General features: G+C 33.3%; 1 protein-coding gene across 1 annotated transcript in view; it reads right to left on the bottom strand.

Annotated features, from left to right (window-relative positions):
• Positions 1-21,460, bottom strand: part of LOC105216932 (D-beta-hydroxybutyrate dehydrogenase, mitochondrial) — a 71,642-nt gene extending 50,182 nt beyond the window's left edge. The window contains exons 1-3 of the mRNA XM_054234722.1: positions 21,300-21,460; positions 20,517-20,600; positions 4,665-4,910 (exon numbers count right to left, since the gene is read on the bottom strand). Of these exons, the coding sequence (XP_054090697.1) occupies positions 4,665-4,910; positions 20,517-20,540 (270 nt within the window). The 5' untranslated portion in view covers positions 20,541-20,600; positions 21,300-21,460. The remainder of the gene's footprint in view (positions 1-4,664; positions 4,911-20,516; positions 20,601-21,299) is intronic.
• Between the last annotated feature and the right edge of the window lie 205 nt (positions 21,461-21,665).

Here is a 21,665-nt window from a genome sequence, read left to right as displayed (position 1 = left end):
AACAATAACATCGGAATGGAAGTATGTTGGCAGTTCATGGTCCACTTGTGCACGAGCCCTGGACCTACAGACATCGCATGAGCTCGCCCATCGCTGGACAACAACCAGTTCCTGTGCCGTTGCGAGGTTCTTTGGCCTCTGTTCGTTACGTACACATGCTGTGACAAAGGATCTGGGCGGATGTAAGCTGCCAAAGCTGTTGGGAGGAAGGCGAAGTGGAATCATCTAGGCATTTCTTCCACAATGCCCAGCATTTGTTCGATTGAGGTTGAAACACCTTAGTAGGGATACCTTCGGCGAACCTAGCGAATTAGTTAGCATTGACATTAACCGACTTAAGAAATTCGTAATAGATTCCAAGTGCTTTGTCGTATTGTGAGGGTCTTTCTGATCCATTAGGAGTTTTTTGCCTTTAACCTAACCTAACCTAAATTGATCCCCGATTTGTGTTTTTTCGGCGATCTAACCATTTTTGGGTCGGTAAGCAGGAAGTAATAACAATGAAATACTGTTTCTTCTAATAATACTCATTTTACTGATCGCTTAACTGGTCTAGTCAGAATTTGTCAAAGAGGACGTTTATTATTATGTTACCGAAGATGAAGATAGCTTTCTGCTTCGTTGAACATATTAATTCGACTTCTTGAATTGATATTGAAAGGTCAAAATATCTTTAAAAATCATGTATCTTCCCAGTGTAACTTTAAAAATAGTGAGAAATCCCGCAGGGCTTAGCGGTTTCATCTGCAGGACAACTATCATTTTCCTTCATTCCAAATATGTATGTACTCGTGTGTATGACCCTTCACTTTCAGTTAATAATTTAAGCCATAAATTCCACATCCAAAATACTCACACGTTCCTCATGTACAATTCGAAATAATAACAATCGGAATTTATGTAGTATCATTGACCAATACGACGACTCAATTGCTTTGCGGTTTAGACTCTAGCAGCTATCATGTAATCAAAGGCTTATTAAACAAACCATACAATAATCTGGCGATAGCAAAACACTCATGCAAACGCACTAAGTAAGTAAGTACTCGAAGCAGTTGACCAAATAGTTATAGCCAAAACGGTATGGAATGGCAGGCGTATGTTGTGACACAAGCAATTTGAAATAGTCTGGCCAGTTGCTGCTATAAACGAGTTCATAACAATACTAAGGCGGGCTGACAAGCATATTTACACTTGATGATTTGCATGTGTGTGTGTGTTTATTTATAAACATTTGCTCTAAGCCGAGAACTTAGTTGAATATATATAAACATAAACACTTGCATGTGTGTGTGTGTGTTCTGTTTTAGCTGAGAATCAAATGAGATTTCATGACAATAAGATCCTTTAGTTATTTTAGGCTGTACATTTGCACTCACACATATATGAGAGAGGAATGTGTGTGTGTGTGGCAGCTTTTGTATATGCTTAAGTGCTTATTGTCGTGGCTTAAGTGGGCAGGCGGTCGGTCATTTACAAGTGTTGTCTTGCACATGGTTGAGTGTGCTTCATACAAATATATGTCCTTACCATTGGGTACGATACCCAAATTTAGGTTCGTTAGCTGCTGTGACCACTTTAGATTTGCCTACTCAAGTCTTCAGACTTGCTTACCAACCAAATTCACAAGAGATTTCTGTGGCATGTGAGTGTATGTAGGTATTGTAAAGATTTTACTCACGCTACATGTGAGCTGAAGCCATGAAGACTACTTCTACAACGGTATATTTTTAGAAGATTTTTATTTACTTAAGTTAATTTTAGCATTTTTTTTATTTCGAATATTTTCTTTTTTTATTTGTAAAAAGCGCTATAAGTACTCTCTTTTTTCAAGAGTGAATACAAATACGATGAAAATAAAAAAAAAAAAAATACATATAAATCAGCTCTCTATTCGAATAATCCTCTGACAGTAAATACTTTGAGAAGAGCTTTGGACTAGAAGAGAGATACTTAGAATGTTAAAATAAAATAAATATAGCTAAATCTATTTAAATTTAAATCTAAACTGTTAAACTTGATGACTGAACACCAAGACCTTTCTCTTAATTAAGTTAAATATCGTGCCTAGACAACAAGCATCGGTTCCATATTTTTATTGAAGTTAAACTCAGGAGTTTTCTACAATTTTTTTTGGTAACCAAGAAACTACACCTATAACCCTCTCTCACTTTTCGCGCGTTCTTTCTCTCTCTCACTACAATATCTACCTTAAGTTAACAGTTCCTTCCCCGAACGCAGGAAACTTAGAATTGTAACTCCACACTAGAAATTAAGCAAATATTATCGTATATTTAAACTATGCGCTACTTATCAAAGTCTTGCCCTTATCTATATTTTATGATAAAAGCTCATAAAGTTAACACCTTTAATAACACAAAAAATATCCACTTCACTTCAATAGAAAAACGTCCGCTCTTTTACTGAAAAATAGAGAGGCTTATACTTCTCTCAGTTAGTAAATGTGGTTAACTGTGTCAAGCAACAATTGTTCCTCATTAGCTTATGAATTACAAAGTCGTAACTACTTTAAATGTATGTAGTTTCCAGCATGCTCATCCCGCTCATGCACCACTCTGGAATGCGCATTACTGATCCAACATCTTGATGCTCCTAACACTTTCTCGCTTTCGATTTGACTATTTTTGTAAAAAATATTGAATTCAACTGGAAGCCACAGCAAGTGTCACGTGTCAGCGAGGTAACTTTCACAGTGTGGTTTGGTACACAAACCCATTGATTTCCGGCATAAAACTTATAATGGATATTCGAATGGCTACAGAATATTTAAGTTGGATTTGAACTGATCACGGCAACACTGTTTGTACCCTTATAGATACGCTCGCGGGACATGAGTGGCTACAATGCATAGAAGACGGCACTTTACTTCAGTTACGCCAATGTCATCTGTCGCTTTCTCCTAGTTATTTGACTTGACCAGCACTGATGCTTGTCTCTGTCGAGTTTGTGGTTATGGTGCAGTGGAATGTATGGTAACCGCTTTCAGACTAATATAATTAGTTGAGACAGTTGGATGCTAAGATTTTACTAGTTTACCAGTGGCTAATATGACACACGAATCGAATCACTATAATTGGCTCTTGACGTCTGTATCCCATGGCTTTGTTAGATTTTTTGTTGTTACATTTTTTGTTCGACTCCGTACGATATAGAGGCTCTTCTGCCTCGTATTTTTTTTTTTTTTAATGGTAACTAATTGAGAGAGTTATATGTTATAGTTATATATGTATATCAACTGATCAGGATTAAGACGTTGATTGGGATTACTTTTCAGATGTCTGTCTGAAAGATCGATCGTCTGCTTGACCTGTCTGTTACCTATTTATTCAAATCTTGTCTAAAATATCGACGAAATCTGTTTATGATCACACCCATTTACCACAAGTTATCATAAACATGTGGTTTTTTATTCAAAAATGTTATTCAAAAATCGATCTCCATAAAACATAATATTGATAAAGAATTTGTGATCTGTCAAATTTTATATAAATTTATGAAGGAATTATAATGGGTGTGAACTTAAAATTTATACAATTTCTACATCTTTCTTTCACAATTGTTTTCTGTATTACTTTTAAGATGTTAATACAATTATCTTCTTGGTTCTTCAAAATAAGATATATTTTTTTGAAGTTCTGGAATTTAGTTTTTTTTTTATAAATTACACGTTACATTCAATTAATCAACTCTTTTCTCACTATTAATTGCTTACTGAGGCATAAGTTTATATAATTACATGACGGACAGCGCGTTGTTTCGCCCATTTAAATGCATTCATAGCCAATAAAAATAAAAAGTGTATAAAAAGTTAACTGTGCATTTTTTTATACCGAGGCAGCAATCGAGTGCAAAAAAATAACTGCAAAAGCATATAAAATGTGAAATAAAAATATTTTACTGTTATTTTTATTTGCTGCATGATTCAAAATGTTTTTTTTTTTCTCTCGTTTTTTTTTTCACAAATTTCGTTGTGACTCAATTTTCGTATTTATTTTGATTTTATCGGTATTCATGTTTTTGCACACCATTGTCGTCGTCTCAGTATGTGTATTTACAATTTATTTATGTGATTTTCATGTGAAATATTTTATATTTACGAGTGTTTTTTAATATCGTGTTTATTTCATTTCGACCTTGAATTTTTTGCACTTCGCTACTTTTTATCACTTTGACAATTGTTGCTGGGCCAATTTGATTGGATGGGCTATTTATAGCGTTAGGTCTAATAAATGCACGCACATATACAGTTATTTTTAAGCGAAGAAATGCTGTTTTTTATTTTGTAAAATATATTTGACGATTTGGTGATTTGCATTATTATTTATTTAATTTTTTTTGGTATTTTTTTTTTTTATTTTCATATTTTTCTTTGCTTTTGTATCAAGTGTATGCTATTTGTGTATTTTTTTTTTTCAAGTTATATTAGATTTGTACGTATTTTCTGTGTATATTTTAAGTTTGTTGGAATTAACTTATTTTTAAAGGATTTATTTTGTAATCCGCTCAAGAATACATTTATGAAACTTCAAACATTTTAAAAATTAAAATAATTTTGATATTATTATTTTTTCTTTTTGCATAATATCTCAATTATGGATAAACATTTGCAAATATTTTTATTGCTATTTTTTAAATCCACTCACCTTAACGAAATGATAGAAGAGCACCGCTCCGACGGTGGAGAGCGCAAACCAAACGAATACCGCAAACGTGGAGACATGTGAAATATCCAATGCATGCAACAGTACTGAGATTATCAATGCGGCAGCATGACAGAACAGGAATGGCAACAATAGACGCTCCAGAATGTCCCATGGAATTTCGGCAGACTTTTGTGGCAGCACAGATATGGAGCCACGGCGCAGTGAGGCGCGTCGTGATGCACGGCGCTGTGTGTGTGAAGGCAAAAAGAATTGATAAAGGAAAAAATTAAAATTTGATTCAAGTAAATTCTTAATTCTAAATTTGATAAATATATTTTTTAATCAATATTTGAGGCGATTATTTTTATTTATAATAATATAAAAAAATCATTAATATGCATAAAATAAATAAATACCTAATATTTTATTTTGTTCTCGAAAAAACAACTCTAATGGCTTGACTACAAGAAAACACCGTTTGCTCCAAAAACTCCGAAATCTAATTGGGCGGAGAGAGAATTGTGGGGTTATCCTGGATAAAAATCTAAGTTGGAGAGAACACATTGAGTGCAGAACGTCCAAAGCTCTCCGAGTATGGAACTCCTGCAGAAGAGCCATTGCCTCAAAATGGGGTCTTCGGCCCCAAATGGTATACTGGTATACTGTACACAAGTGTTATCCGATCTATACTAATCTATGGGACACTAGTTTGGTGAAAAGCACAAATGAAAAAGTGCCGGTTGAAATCACTGGAACAAGTTCAACGAGGAATAGCCGGTGCTATGAAAACTACCTCAACAAAGGCTCTAGAGGTTATCTTTGATATTCGGCCAATAAACTTTCAAGTGAAGCATGATGCAGCGCTCACAACAAGTCGGTTACATATCTTCGTCCACTGGCTTCAAACTCTGCACCAATGGCGACATGGCATCATACTAGATATTTTCAAAGAACGCGGAATAGATTGGGACTGCGACCGGGTAAATGAGACTGTTGAGGAGATAAACGCAACGTTTTCTTTTCCCAGCCGAGTAGAATGGACTAACGACACAATTATCGATAGTACCAATGGTGAAATATATACAATATTTACTGACGAATGGAAAGGTGAAAGTGGTACAGGACTGGTACGATTACAATTCGGTCTTTCAGGCCGAGATGGTCGGATTAAGTGAAGGAGCTAAATGGGCATGGACCCTTACCAACAGGCTCATTCTCTTTTTTGTGGATAGCCTAACAGCAATTCAGGCTATCCGCTGCGCCAACACGAAGTCTCACTGCGTTAGATCATGCAAAGAGGTAATAAATAAACTATCAGGCATAGAAGGAAATGAAAAGGCGGATGAGTTGGCCCGCTCAGGTGCAGCCGGGAACGCAGTTCCCTTAAACTGCCCAAGACCTTTCAGTTCATTCAAACGATGCCTAAAGTAATGGATGCTAGGGGAACACCTCAGGTCTTGGAACATATGCAACACGGGTCGTATCACAAAATTACTGCGGGGTAATGTTGACAATGGACAGACCAAAAAACTTCTTATTCTGAGCAAAAGAGAACTAAGCTGTATCACGGGGCACTGAGGTCACCTGTAGAGACTTGGTATAGTGTAATCAGCGGATTTCAGCGCATACGTTGAGGATGACGAGACGCTAGAGCATTATCTTTGTGTATACTCAGCTTTCAGTCGGTTAAGAAGAGACACCTTCCACGGCTTCCAATACTCTAACCTAAGTGAAATTGGGTAGCTGGGATGGAAAAAACTTAGAAGTTTTGTCAAATCAATCGAGTTGATTTGGTGACGCTTATAATAGTACTTCTGAGGAGCACAATGGGCCTAATGATCGCCTAAGTGCGGCCGCTCGTGGTCAGGCTCACTTTGCCTCCCTTTTCAACCAACCAATCAAATCAAAAAGCTTAGCATACAGCATTTCAATAAAAAAATTTAATCATTTAAAGCCTTTCATATAAAATGCAAACTTTTAATTCTCTTAATTTCCACAAATTAAATTGTGACCAATATTTGCTAAATAAGTTATGCAGGTAAAAAAATAAATGCATTTGACAATATTTGAAAGAAAAAAAAACATTTTTTTTTTGTGTTTACAAATTTTATTATGCGTGTGTCTAAAATAAATTCCAACAATTTTTGGCGCAATTAAAAATAAATTCATCGCCAACGTGTCTAAACCGCATTCAAATATATGCATTTATTTCATTATACGCATATATTTATTGTTGGTGTTAATTCTACGGCATATTTATATTGCGTAAAACGATAAAATCCGACAGCACTACATAAATAGCTGCCATTAAAAACCCCAATGTTTACACATATACCTCTTAATGGACATTTTATGTGTTTTTAGCCAAATTCACTCTATCCATGAAACCAAAAATATTTATTTTTATTTTTATCATGATGACGGTCATTTTTATAGTCTTTAATTAAAGTAATTAGTCAGAAAACCAAAAAATTTTACAGACTCAAATTGGATTTACATATTTTGTATAAAAAGCTGATAATATATCGATTGTGCATGGAGATTAAATTCGAACATAATAATCCAATCAGAAGAACAGAACTCAAAGACTGGTTGTAGGGCAATGGTATCGCTTGTAGATTAGGTATTAATAGTGTCAAGTTAATCAAAGTAGTAGTACTCTCGCAACCTGTTGCACAGAGTATTATAGTTTTGTTCACATAACGGTTGTCTGTGTCACCAAGAAATATAAGAGTTAGATATGGGGTTAGATATATATAAATGATCAGGATGACGAGTGGATTTGAAATCCGGATGTCTGTCCGTCCGTCTGTCCGTCTGCCCTTGAGTAAAAATTAAGATATCTTAATGAAACTTGGAACACGTGTTCCTTGGAGGAGGTTGCTTTCGAAAATGGGCGAAATCGGTCCACTGCCACGCCCACAAAATAGTGGAAACCGAAAACCTATACAGTGTCATAACTAAGCCATAAATAAAGTTATGAAAATGAAATTTGGAACATAGGATTGCATTAGGAAGGGGCACATTTGGATGTAATTGTTTTTGAAAAGTGGGCGTGACCTCGCCCCAAATAGGTTTTTTGTATATAACTCGCTAACCAATAAAGCTATATAAACCAAACTTTCTGCAGTCGTTTATTTTAGCTATTTCCTTATACAGTCCAAAAATGAAAGAAATCGGATAATAACCACGCCCACCTCTCATACAAAGGTTAGGTTGAAAATTACTAAAAGTGTGTTAAATCACTAAAGAAAAACGTCAGAAACACCAAATTTTACATAAGAAATGGCAAAAGGAAGCTGCACTGAGATTTTTTCACAAAATGGAAAATGGGCGTGGCGTCGCCCACTTATGGGTAAAAAACCATATCTCAAGAACTAATGGACCGATTTCAATGAAATTTGATATACAACACTTTCTTGACACCCTGATGACACGGGTGGTATATGGACGAAATCTGTACACAACTACGTCTACTTCCCATATAACTCAATTTTGAATTCTTTTGATTCGTTCACTTTATAATACATATGTATATACATTAGGAACAAATGAAGATAGCGGAATAAAACTTCACACAAATACTGTATTTGAGCTGTGACATAACTTGTGGAAAAATTGTCAAAATCGGACCATGACTTTTCAAGGCCCCTGATATCGAACATGAAGAACTCAGTGCCTAATTTTTCACCGAAAATATAGGTAAATCCCTCAGATATTTTAATGTAATTCATTCCCTCTGAATTTTTTTCTTATAACAGTTTCTCTCTGTACCTGAAATGGTAAAAATCGGGTCATAACATCCCCCAGATCCCATATACCTACATAATTATAAGTAATATTAAATTAAGTGAGCGTATAGTCTTCGATACATTGCATCTTGGTGGTGAAAACGAGTGAAATCGGTTTAGGAATTACCTCAGTCCCCATACACTATTTATGATGATTTTAGTTATTCTATTGAACCTTATGCCGAATATATGGGTCGAATTGTGTTGTCTTTATAAAATTACATCAATAAATTGCGAGATTATAAAATATTCGGTTACACCCGAACTTAGCCCTTCCTTACTTGTTTCAATTGAAATTTGATTATTTTTACCTATGCAATATCGAAGAGATTTCTAATTAGCATATTTCTTGTAAAAAACCCCAATTTAGTTCTTAGAGTAACAAATTAAAGTAAATACTACCTAAGTCTCTCAAGAAAACTGAAATATATAAGTGACTTTAATAATCAAAATTTTTCTATATCCATTTATTTGAAAGCAATTGGGATAAGTTCTTTATCTAACTGTTGTGTTGTGAGACATAAAAACAATCGATTATAGAAATAAGGTTTTATATCAAATGTCTTATATAAATGTCTGCTTTTTGTTTGGAACCCGTTAATTACTCCGCTCACAAAACGGCTTCTTACTTACTGTCCTCTAAACTATAAACGTTTTTTTTTTATCTAACTATTAGTTCGACACAAGATCCAACTAAAGAAATTCCTCCTTTAAGATAAATTTTTTATATCATTGGCTGATTCGAAACCACTTTGGTAACTGATATTCTTATAATTTCCTTTTAACCAAGTAGTAATGAAAATCCGTCCACATATACTACCAACAGAACTCTATTTTGAATCTCATGAGATTTATTTTACTTTACCACAATACGAAGATATCTATGTCAAAATCAGAAAAGTTCCAAACGAACTTAGTTGAACAAGGTCTATATAATATCGTTAGTCCTATTGGTTGATTTTTCACCATAAATATGTATTTATACTATGTGAGATGACTGAACTGAAAGGTGCTCATGAGAATTATGTACTTTGATGTTAAGTGTATGATATCGGAGTGGGAGTGAAACTTTCTAGATACAAATGTTTCGAAAATAGTTCAAACCCTACCAGCACCACCATAAAACCCGGTTCATGGAATCCCCCAAATAACCTATGTAATGTTTTCTTATCTGCTAGTGCCTCAGGTTGATTTTATGTTTTAGTAATTTTAAGCAACCTCTTGACAGGTCCTAAACTATTAAGTAACCAACCTATTAAGTAACCAAGATCAGTGATCCTACATGAGCTCTATTATCAAATATTATTATCATATTTAAAGCTTAACTAGTTTGCTCAATAAATGCACTACAACTCTTCAAAAAAAAAAAAAAAAAACTTGAAAATATGTTATGTGAATAATTGTGCATATCACTCGACAACGATGGGCATTAATTCGTTTATTTACAAGAAAAAGCTCGTAAATGCAAAAGTCAAATTAACACATTACTTTTACAGCCCCATTGATGCGAAAAATAAAAAACAAAATTAAATCATAATAATAAAAAATATAACCGTTGACTAACTATCAAAGCCGTTTATTTAACCTGACCGTAACAATTCGTTGCTTTTTTAGTTCGACAATAAAAGCGAGCCAAATAAATTGCATATGTTCGATTGCGATCAAGCGTAAATGAGTATTAAATTTGTTATAGCAAAAAGTTTTGTTTACCAAAGTAAAAATGTTTGTGTAAATAATTTGGCTTTTTTTCACCGGAATAGTCCACTCATTTCCCACGAATAAATGTTTTTGTGGGTGCTGGGAAAAATTTAATTCATTCGTTTTATTATGCGCACACGTATACGAGTATGTGAGTATGTCAGTATGTCAGTATTTTTTTCTGCACTTTTAACTACATATGAATTTAATATTTGTTTTTATTTTTCCTTTTCCATTCAATTAAATTTGTTTTTCGTCTGTCCATCATTTGCACTCCCTTTGTCGATTAAAGTCGAAATCGTTTTGACATATTGCTCCAACTGTTAATGACTTTAGTTTTTATTGAATTCTAGCTAGGTGGTCCTGTATGTGTGTAGGTGTATTTGCATTTTCTTTGATTAGACCCCCTGGCAAATACTAAATGGTTGAAATACTCGTTCTGCTATGTGCTGATGGTGTCGCACCTTGTTTCTCCTGTTTATTTTTGTTTCATTCGTAGTTGGCGTTAATATAGGTTTTTAAATCTTAAACGTTTAAAAAATCTCAATTTCTAACACCTTTCAGACTTCCCTGCCTAAAAACTCTAGGACTCGAATTTATGTATGTATATGCGCGATTTGTTTTTTTTTTTTGGAAAATATTCATTCACTTGCGATGTTCACAGAAGTATCAAATGTTTTTTTTATTTCACTCTTACTGTATTATATATACTATTATTCAGTTGCTGCGAATTCTTTATCGATTTTTTCAATATGTTCATTTTCTTATATCTTATCTTACTGCTTTCACAAGGTCGCCATGGTCGAAAAAAAAGATATTTTTCGGTCTTAGTTTCATTCTTTGGAAAACTGTCATTAAAGACTTTAAATTCTTTTGATTTCATGGAATTTTTAGAGGTTTTAATAAGACAGTATCCCTGTAACCTACCTATACACACAAATATGAGTGAGTTCATCAGAAAGCACAAAAAACTGCGGTTTCCAACGAAGAAACAGTATACGCATTCTTTGAGATTGGAGGATTTTTGGCATTCCATATATTCTTAACACAACCGTCATCCTACAGAGCAATAAGTTTCTTACCATGTCTTTCCAAACTATTCGAAAAAGTTTTACTATCAAAAATGTCTCCTTACCTCCACGAAAATAATATGATACCAACCAATTCGGGTTTCGTGCTAAACATGGCACAGTAGAGCAAGTGAATAGAATTACAAACGAAATCAGGAAAGTATTCGAGCACAGAGAGTACTGTTCAGCTATTTTCCTCGATGTAGCTCAGGCGTTCGATAAGGTCTGGCATGAAGGCCTCTTATGGAAAATCAAAAACGTTTTACCTTACGAATTGCATAAAACATTGGAGTCATATCTAAGAAATAGGAAATTTTCAGTTAAAGTAGCAGATTTCATATCAGAAGAACGAACAATAAGGGCTCGTGTACCTCAGGGCAGTGTATTAGGCCCTACTCTGTACATAATATATGCAGCAGACATTCCAATAGCCAATAACGTATTAACATCGACTTTTGCGGATAACACAGCTCTAGTAAGCCGTAACAAATGTCCCATTAGAGCATCAATAGTATTAGAGGAGCACTTAACTTTTTTCGAAAAATGCCTAGCCAACTGGCGTATGAGCAAAAATGCAAGCATGTTACATTACGAATGAAGTAACCTATTCACCTGGATCGAAGGCTTACGTGGCGGAAGCATATAGCGAGTAAAGTAACTTACATGAAGTTAAGAGCAGCTAATTCAAATTGACTTCTAAACAAAAATTCTAAACTTAGTCTAGACAACAAAGTCCTGTTATAGAATGCAATCATAAAACCGATTTGGATGTATGGTGTTCAACTGTGGGGTACGACCTGTGCAACCAACATTGATATAATTCAGAGATTCCAATCTAAAATGCTTAGAACAATCACGGGTTCACCATGGTCCATAAATATCTTGATATTCCTATGGTAAAGAAGGAGATAGAGGACAGCAGAAATAAAAGTATTTCTAAACTTCGTTAACATCCAAACCCATTGGTAAATGTCTTGGTACATTACTGCAATCAAACACGTTTAAAAATAAGAGATCTACCTGCCTACTACAGTGCAACGTTCTACCAAAACAGCTCTACCACATTCTTGAGCTTATATAGTTGTAAATAGATTCAATATTTCAATACTTATTGTTAGGCCTTAAACAAGGCAGATTCAATAAATAAAGAAATATTTAATAAAAAAATGTAATATATTCATCCTTATCTTTTCTTTCACAGAAAACGCGGTAACACCCTCAGTAGAAGTCATATTTACAAACGCTTGTTTGATCTGAAACTGGAGAGAGATTTATTATTTAAAAGTCTCAGGTCAGTTTTTCTTTGATAAGTTGTCACTAGACTGCTCTTGGGGGCTTTCCTTAACAAGTGGTACTACCGTGGTAGTCGTAGTAAAAAAAGAGAGAGTGTACTTACGAAAGAGAACTGAGAATCACTTGGTGTTATGATTTGAAGTGAATGTATGAAGTACCTCAGTCAAATAATTATATGTGCATGAACTTTTTGCAAAAAAAATTAAAGATTACAAAATTTCAAAATATTTCTGAGTATGCAGGTTTGTTATTATTAATGTATACGATATAAAAAACAAAAAATTAACAAATTTCAAAATATTTTTTAAACTATAAAACAAAATTGAAGTTTAGGCTAATGGTAAATATTTATATGTGCATTTTACTATTTTTGTCAGTAAAGCCTATACATTTGAGTTTAACTGAAAGCAATGTTTATTTTAATAGTCAGTGGAATTGTCCTTATATTTTAAAACTAAATTAAGCCGAGCTTAATCAGAGAATTAACTACTGACTGTAGAATAGTTATATAAATATTGGCAAATTCTTGCTTTAGGGCTAATTTAAAGTGACGTACTGTCTCAAACTGCTTTCCGTTTTGGAAAACAGGAGCAGAGAGGTTCCCCCAGAGATCCTCAATAGGATTTAGGTTCGAACTCAATGCTGCACATTGTAATACCGGAATTTTCCGGTCGTTAAAGATGTTCTTCGTGCGGATTAAAGCGTTATACTTTCGATATGTCCAGTTATATGCCATAAATATTGCCAGCAAATTTTATTAACTCGCTGTCCAAAAGATCTGCATTGATATTAGCATTCATTTGAGTGAATATAAAACATGTAGATAGCTTTTCACAGCAGCAAAAGGCAGCCCATGAAATCAAGGTACCGCTTCCAAAACATCACTTGTAGTAGGACCGTCGTACCTGGTGCGAATCTCTCCAATATTTCTTGCAATGACCTGGGCCGACCAAATTTAATTTTTTTTCGTCACTAAAGACTGTATTCTATCACTCATCGGCACAGAATTGGTATTTATTTGCAAACCTCAAATGTGCTTTATTGTACATATTATACTTAGTTATCATAAATTGTATATATTCAAGAGCCTGCTGCTTGACTGAAAAGACTTTTCGTAAACTCTTGTAGATATTTTATTCAGTGTTATCAAAATTGGCCAGTTCCAAACCAATAAGTCGATAATATTAGAAAATATCATGATTAGATTATTTTCAAAGAATATATTTAAAAAATGAATTAAATTTTCTTTAAATAATCGTTCTTGAGTATAAATCTTACACTGCACTCTTTAAATAAATTTCGAGTACTATTTTCGCTCTTTTCTCTTATTCCTCCTCCAATGGCATGAATTTATTTTTAGACGCAGACGCTCTTGCAGCATAAAATATAGCTTTGTACAAGTGATATATGGACATATATATATGTATATCTATTTAAATATATATACCATTTTGATATGACTAATGTAAACTTATTTATATCTGCTACACTACTTCAACTCGGGCTATTTCTATGCACATACTCATGTGTGATACATACAGCATGCGTAAACTTTTCGGCGATATTGCATAAATTTGTCTCAGAGGCGGCGAAAAATTCAATTGAACTCAGAATAAATAAACAAATTATTGGTTACATGCTCTCAATGAGTTGGAATCTACATTTGTGGCACACACACCAATATGTTTACATACATGTATATATAAATATATATATATATATAATGTACCTTCACGCTGCACTAGTCATTAGTCAAGTTCGCAATGTGCTCCCAAGTGCGACTGATCGATGGCCTTTGCAGTTGTTGCAAATAAATAAATATCAAAATACTGTCCGCCTTCTATTAATACAATTATACATGAGTATTGTAGTGTGTATGGCGATGCTTTGAAATTAACATAATTTTGAAATATTTCCAAAATCTTTGATTTCATAAATCTTGCCAGCCCAAGTAATCCGAAATTTTCTAAATTTACATTTATTCATTAGCTCGACTTGCTCATTATCTATTGCTGCGTCTGTTTGCCATTTCATTTGTGTGCTTTTTGTTATTGTACATTGGCCGGGCATCAACAAGCCGCGACGCACCATTAATTAGCCACCAACACAGTTACATATACACAAATAATACTTCGTTTGTAATTATGTGTTTTCTTTATGTGTTTCTCAAATAATTCCAAATGTTTTGATATTTTCGCTTGTATCAACATTTGCGTTTAATTTACCGTTGCGCGCAAAACATCGCACAAATTTTCGAACATTTCAAACATTCTAGAACGTACAATGTACATTCATCAATTAGAACATTGGCAAGCAAATATTATAAAAATTAAATTAAATGAAATATAAAAGAAAAATGAAAAATGAAAAATGAAAAATATTATGAAAATATAATTTTGAAAAATAAAATAAAAATATATACACATATGTATATGTGGTATATAAAAACTGTTGTTTTTTGTATAATTTGAAAAAAAAGAAGAAATTCTTTGTTTGTGCCAACCAATGAAAGATTAGAGAGATGATGGAAATTTTGGCTTGCTCAGCTGTTCTATATTAATTTGCTTTATTTTTAAAGAAAAATTAAGTGATTCAAAAACAATAATCTATCAACAGTTGTAAAGTATTTATTTTGTTTTTTAAGTATTTTTTAGATTTGCGTTTTATTCTGAACAAAAATTGTTTTGCTTAAGCCCTTTTTGTTTAAGTAGTTTGAAAATGGAAAGCAAAAACAAAAAAAATAATTTTGAATTCTAATATTGATTTCGATTTACACTTTTTGTTTGATTTTTTCGGTAAGGTAAAAGCTTGCTAAAAATTTCAGTTAATTCTTGGTGGTTTCGAAGTGCAGGGTAGTCCAGCAATTTCATTTCATTTAATTTATAAAATAACTAGCAGAACGCTCCGGCTTCGCACGGGTTTAAACAAACATTTCAAAAGTGAATGAAGGCATTGGAAACACTCAGAATTCGAGCTCCTAGTGCGAGCTTGCATATTTTTGTAATATTTTGTTCTTCAAGCCGCTGCATACGCTGCGTACTCGACTCCTAAGCGCGTACTTGAGAGGTTTTGAAATTTTAGTCAGCAAGCAGCTGTGAGCCCCCGTTACTCGACTCTATGGCATGCGATAGCGATGTGAAGAGAGTGACTTGCAAGATGATTTTCAGTTTCAGATTAAGATTCTCCATTACGGAGTCTTTTTGAAACCCTCACCTGGGAACTATTTGAAGAAATCTCAACTTTCTAGCAATAAATATAGAATTTATTACTCGGGGTGAATGTAGCTTTCCAATGGTGAAAGAATTCTTGAAATCGGCACAGTAGTTTTCGAGTTTATTCATTACAAACATACATACAAATCTTTCCTCTTTATAATAATAGTATAGATTAAGAGTTTCGTTCGAATAAATAATACTCCTTTTGTACTCTGCAAAGATTGATGACTGCTCTTGGAACTATATACGGAACACGATAAGGTTTCAGCTACTAAATCAATATCCCATTGTATATCTATCTATGAGGTTATACCGCTTAAAACTCTAATGGCAAAGTTGATGCTGATTCTCGTAGGATAAGAGAGTAATATCTTTGCGCCATATTGTACAGTTATTGATTTCGATAGTGAGTCGATGCTCCAACATTGATGAACTCGCTCTCGATTACTTTCATCTCGCTAATTCTCAGGATAGTGTTTTCCGTAAGAGAGTTTGATGGCCAATAAGAGTGATGAGAAGGTTATAAGAGGAGCTTAGTGGTAAAGAGACAAACTTGTCTTCACTTGGTCCACACGACAATGTCGAAAGTCATCATTTCAAAATGCGATGATGTGTCTTACGACTTTAAGCCAACTTTTAGATTCATAGTTCAGTCCAAGCAGTGGCAAACTCTCCAGTTTCTAAAGATTATCAAGGTTTATCAATATGGTTCCCACTGGTGGAAGCAGCTCCACTGAAAATGAGATGATAAAAAAAAAGTCAGCTGGCAAAGTTATCGCCTATCCATTTGGAGTGCCTTTGGAATAATTTTGTCGTGTATCTTGAAAATGGAAAAACCATGAGTTATCGTTATTGTAGCATTGAAAACGAAATCGCGGATTAAAAAAAAGCGAAGAAGCTATCGTCGAGCCTGATATTGAAAAACTAGAAAATCATTATAAAACACTTTCGATATCGAATAATGAAATCGATTTTTTTAAGTCCTAGAAAATGTTGAGAATGTTACTTAATTATTTATATACCATTCGCTCACAATCGAGAAGTTAATTACGGTGTCGAGAAAAGTGACTTTGAAAATATGTTTGCTTTGATTTATAAGATTCAGACATGTATTTCTGACTTTTTGTCAAGACTTTCTGCCTTCTCTTGTTGAAATCATATATTAGTTTGAACCGGCCGAGTGTAAGCTGAGAAAATTTTAATATGTGAAGTTACAGCTTCTAGACAGCAGACTATCTAATGCAAGTGCTACGCTTTATTATTTGCTTAATTGCCTTAATTCATTTCATAATTCAGACTAAATTGTTATTCAATTAACCATTTATGCTTTATACCTAGAAATTCCGCTGTAGATTCTTGAATGAATTAATAATTTCCACTCAATCAAACTGCTAGAGTAGCATATTTAAACATGTATTATGTAATAGTGCGCTTTAAATCAATGCACTCGATTACAGATCATTGATTTTGATGGGCGGAAACGCAAAGTCAATACAACAAATCACCATTTAGAGTTTAGATTTATGATGATTTTTATGACATTTCGCACGCATTTTGAAATTTATACGATTTTTATGATTTTGACGAGTGTGCGAGTAGATGTTTATAATTTCGCACTGAAGCGGCGCAAGTGCATAACGTAACATAAATAAATTTTTACTGTTAATGGCAACCCAGCGGAAATGGCCAGTTGATTGCGGCAACAGCTAAGTAAATTATCTGGCAGCTGTGCGATAAATGAACTAATATATGTGAATATATAAAATATATGTATGTATGTCTGTTTGTATGTAAGTACTTCATGAAAGCTGTGCACTTGCAATCATTTGCCACCACGCAACATAAGTGACCCACTTGGCTGTCGGCCATTAAGTGCAGCGCTTGCAATTCATTCTATTTCTTTTTTTCTTTTATTTTTCATTAGCGATATATTCTTTCATTTTCGCACAATTAACTGTACTACTGGCGTCTAACGCAGCCCAAACAAAACTGCATATGTAGTAGATGTGTTTAGTGCAACATATCGCCGGCCGGCCGGTTTATGGACCACACATTTATGAGCACAACCGGTCGTCATGTGCAACACATTCATGCGAGTATAGTACGAGTATATGACTGATAATAATTACCGCCATAAATACTGCATGCAGAAAAATTAATTATTATTTTAAAGCTTTAACTTTGTGTCGGGTTTAATGTGAAATTAAATCAGTGCAGCAAAAAGTTTTAATTTTTTATAGACTAATATATTTTAATAACGAAAAAGTAGCGCAAAATTAATCGTTTTTAGCTACTCGCGAAATACGTCCACAAAATTGTTTTGTTTTTTTTATCGTTTTTTAAACCATAGTTTATCTTCATAGAAATTCCATTAAAATATCATATATTCGATATATTTCGCTTTTGATCTAAAGCGTTTTAATAGCGGATGTGTTTTGCTTTGTACCAATTAAATTGGGTTAAGAAAACAACAGCGTCCGTAAAATTTAATTTAGCTTTGATTGATTTTGCTAGTTTTCGCTTAGATGCCAAACTGATATATAAGGGCGGACTATGATATATAAAGGCGGATGTGGGTGTTTATCGAATAAACATATTTCATATGGACATATTAGGTCTACAACTTTGCTTCCGCCGTTTTCCAATAGATGTCTCTAGGGTCAAGCACTGGTCGATTAAATCGTTTTATATCGATCTTGGACATTTGTGTCAATATTAACCCAACAAAATTTTGTACAGATCTGTTTGCATCCCAAACTTATTCTCAACTGAAAATGTCACTTTTTGAGCCGAATTCTCTTTTTTTATTCCAAAAAAAGTGCGGCTGCGGATACGTACGTTGAGGTTGTCCTAAGTGGAAAAAGCCTTAAATTTCCAAAAAAAAAAAAAAAAAAAAAACGGCGGAAGCAAAGTTGTAGACCTAATACATTTATACGAAAGAGTTTGTCTAGAAAAATATACAGGGTGCACGCTTTTTTATGTCAGTTTGTAAACACTTAATTGCCAAAAAAGAACCACTTTTAATGGTTGAGATACTTTCAATTAACCATTCCATTTCCATTTATACACTTCTTTGGACTATTTCTCTAAAATTAAGTATCTGTCAATCTGCTGTCTTTATTGACGACGGTGAAATTCTTTATTACTTTTTTAAGTATCTCGAACTTTTGAGGGTTCATCTCAGCACGAGTGTTTGTCTTGAGGACGGAAATGATCCATGATTTGCTTAGGTACATCTTACTTTCTAAATAAACACTGAAAAAAGGTCAATGGAACCCAAATTTACAAAGCTGTAAGCAGTATGGCATTACTTTAACATTGATGTTCAGAAAATTTGTATTGCAGAAAGTGAATTGTTTCATTTGCGGTATGATTTTTTGTTCCCCAACTCATATTTGTCGTTAGTAAAAATTTTCTATTGATTTCTATTTAAAGTAAAATGTTTATATTCTGGTATTTATTTATTTATTAAAACTACTGTGCTCCATTTTTGCTACCATGAATTTTACAAACATTTATATAATTCAAAGATACCCCAGGATTAGCTAAATAAATAAGCTCGAATATGCATAAACTTCTTGATTTTTAATTTCCATATTCCAACATCAACCCACGTCGTTTTCCAAATAGGCATAGGAGCTGAAATTTTCACTATGTGTGAGTCCCTATGGAATTGTGGCTAGACATTATAACGCAATTATTGGAAGCTGTGTTACTGTTTTGAAAGTAATGTGGCTATCTCCTGGAGGTCATTATACTAGCTCATACAGCTCTCTACAACATTGAGTTAGCGTTCTAAATCATAATTAAATTTGTGACTATCTTCTTGAAGGTCCAACCTACTAGCTCATACAGCTCTCTACAACACTGAGTTAGCGTTCTAAATCATAATCAAAGTGAATTATTTAGAAATTATAACGCAATTATTGGAAGCTGTGTTACTGTTTTGAAAGTAATGTGGCTATCTCCTGGAGGTCATTATACTAGCTCATACAGTTCTCTACAAAATTGAGTTAGCGTTCTAAATCATAATTAAATTTGTGACTATCTTCTTGAAGGTCCAAGCTACTAACCCATACAGTTCTCTACAACATTTAGTTAGCGTTCTAAATCATAATCAAAGTGAAGTTTTCATGGTTTATATTTTAGTTTTAGTTCTGAAATTGGTCTTGTACAATTATTGGTTCGCCTGATTTGGATTTTTATGTCCACTTTCTATCTATCGCTTGTGATACTTAACAGAATAATATTGCTTTTAACGAAACTTTTCGAATAATGGTCACCCCAAAAGGAGGTGATAAAACGGTTAGACCTAGATTTTTTACTTGAAACTATTTTCTCATAAATTTGCATTCTAGGTTAAGTTGAATATATTTAAATGTGTTCGGTAGAATTTAAATATTCTCTGGCGAAATAACTAAATGAAAATTGAGGCTGAGAAGAGTCAATCAGTTCTTAAATATCGTTTCTAAAAGTGGGAACTTGTAAATCGATGTAAGATTAAAATCTATAAGATTTGTTATACAGATGTTGAATTGATAAAAACTTTTTATATATACCCTTCGCAATAAGTAACTGTAGCTGATAGAGAATGTACACAAATTAAACTTATGACACTGTTGGATGGTCTTTGTACCAAACGACCTTAAAAATTTGAAAACAATTTGTTAAGAATATATAGAGGCTAATTCTAACATATTTTCGGAGAAACGTTATATACTAAAAATATTGACATACATTTATTGAATTAAAGCAATATTAACCGAAATTTTATAAAAAACTCACCATAGTATTATCGAAAACTTGCATTTTGCTTGTTTCCGTCAGTTAAACGCTTATTTAAGTATCACTTCGAAAACAGCTTAAGTCCTTGAATTTTTGAACGAAGAAAGAATTTTATATAATAAATGTTGGGTTTAGAATTTTAGAGATTTTATATTTTAATGTAGTTTTAATAATTTATCTAAAAAATGTTTATACATATTTTTAAATATTTATAATTGATAAAAAAATAAAATTAATTAAAAAATATATTTGTTTATTAAATTTATTTAAAATTGTATCATATAATAAAATAATAATAAAATTGAAGTTTTTAAATTTTTGAAAATTCTTCAAATTATTAATAAAAATATTTGAAAATTTTTTCTAACAAAATTAATCCAATTATTTTGAATTTAACTAGAATAGCGTTTTTTATAATTTTTAATAAATTTTGAGATATTTATATTTAAAAGAAATAATTAGCAGTTAAAGAAAAATTAAAAAATCATGATTATATTTTCGTAATTTTATATGTAGAAGACATCATTTTATTATTTTGTAAGTTAAACACTTTTGATTATTTTCGAAATTACAGTAGCATTCTTTTAGGGTTCTCATATTTCAAACACAAAAATTCCAGAAGTTTTTTTTTCAGTCACCAAGTACATACAGATGTATTTTGAATTTTTTTTTAATTTAGAAAATAATTTCCGTTCTATTTTTGGCAACAGTATTTATTTCATTTCTATTAAGCTCAAATAGAAAATAACATTTCACCATTAAATTAAATAATATTGCACCTACTTAATAAATGTTTTGAATACAATTATTTTCTATAAAGTAATTTCCGAATGTTTCGGTTTTTAGCGGTTCGGCCGGCCGCCCGATTATCACGTTATGAGTCGCGTCGTCCAACTGCCAAGGCACAGCGGCTAGCGGCCGTGCGTTGCTTGCAGCGCCAGCGAAGGCGGTAAAATTGTTTTTGTTTTTTTTTTCGGTATACAAGCGGCGGTGTGCGACGGTGGCATGCGGTAGCGAATGCGTTGCTATTTCGAAAACTGCCGCATAGACGTCATTAGGTGGACTGTATCGGCCTACACGAATCTGCTTCGCGCTGTCAATAGCGCCCACTGTGGCTGCTGTGGCTGGATTCGGCAGGCAGCCGCGTTC

Source organism: Zeugodacus cucurbitae, chromosome 6, assembly GCF_028554725.1.
Source record: "Zeugodacus cucurbitae isolate PBARC_wt_2022May chromosome 6, idZeuCucr1.2, whole genome shotgun sequence".
Classification (NCBI taxonomy): domain Eukaryota; kingdom Metazoa; phylum Arthropoda; class Insecta; order Diptera; family Tephritidae; genus Zeugodacus; species Zeugodacus cucurbitae.
The sequence above is the reverse complement of the archived record's forward strand: the minus strand, read 5'-3'. Positions and strand labels throughout refer to the sequence as shown.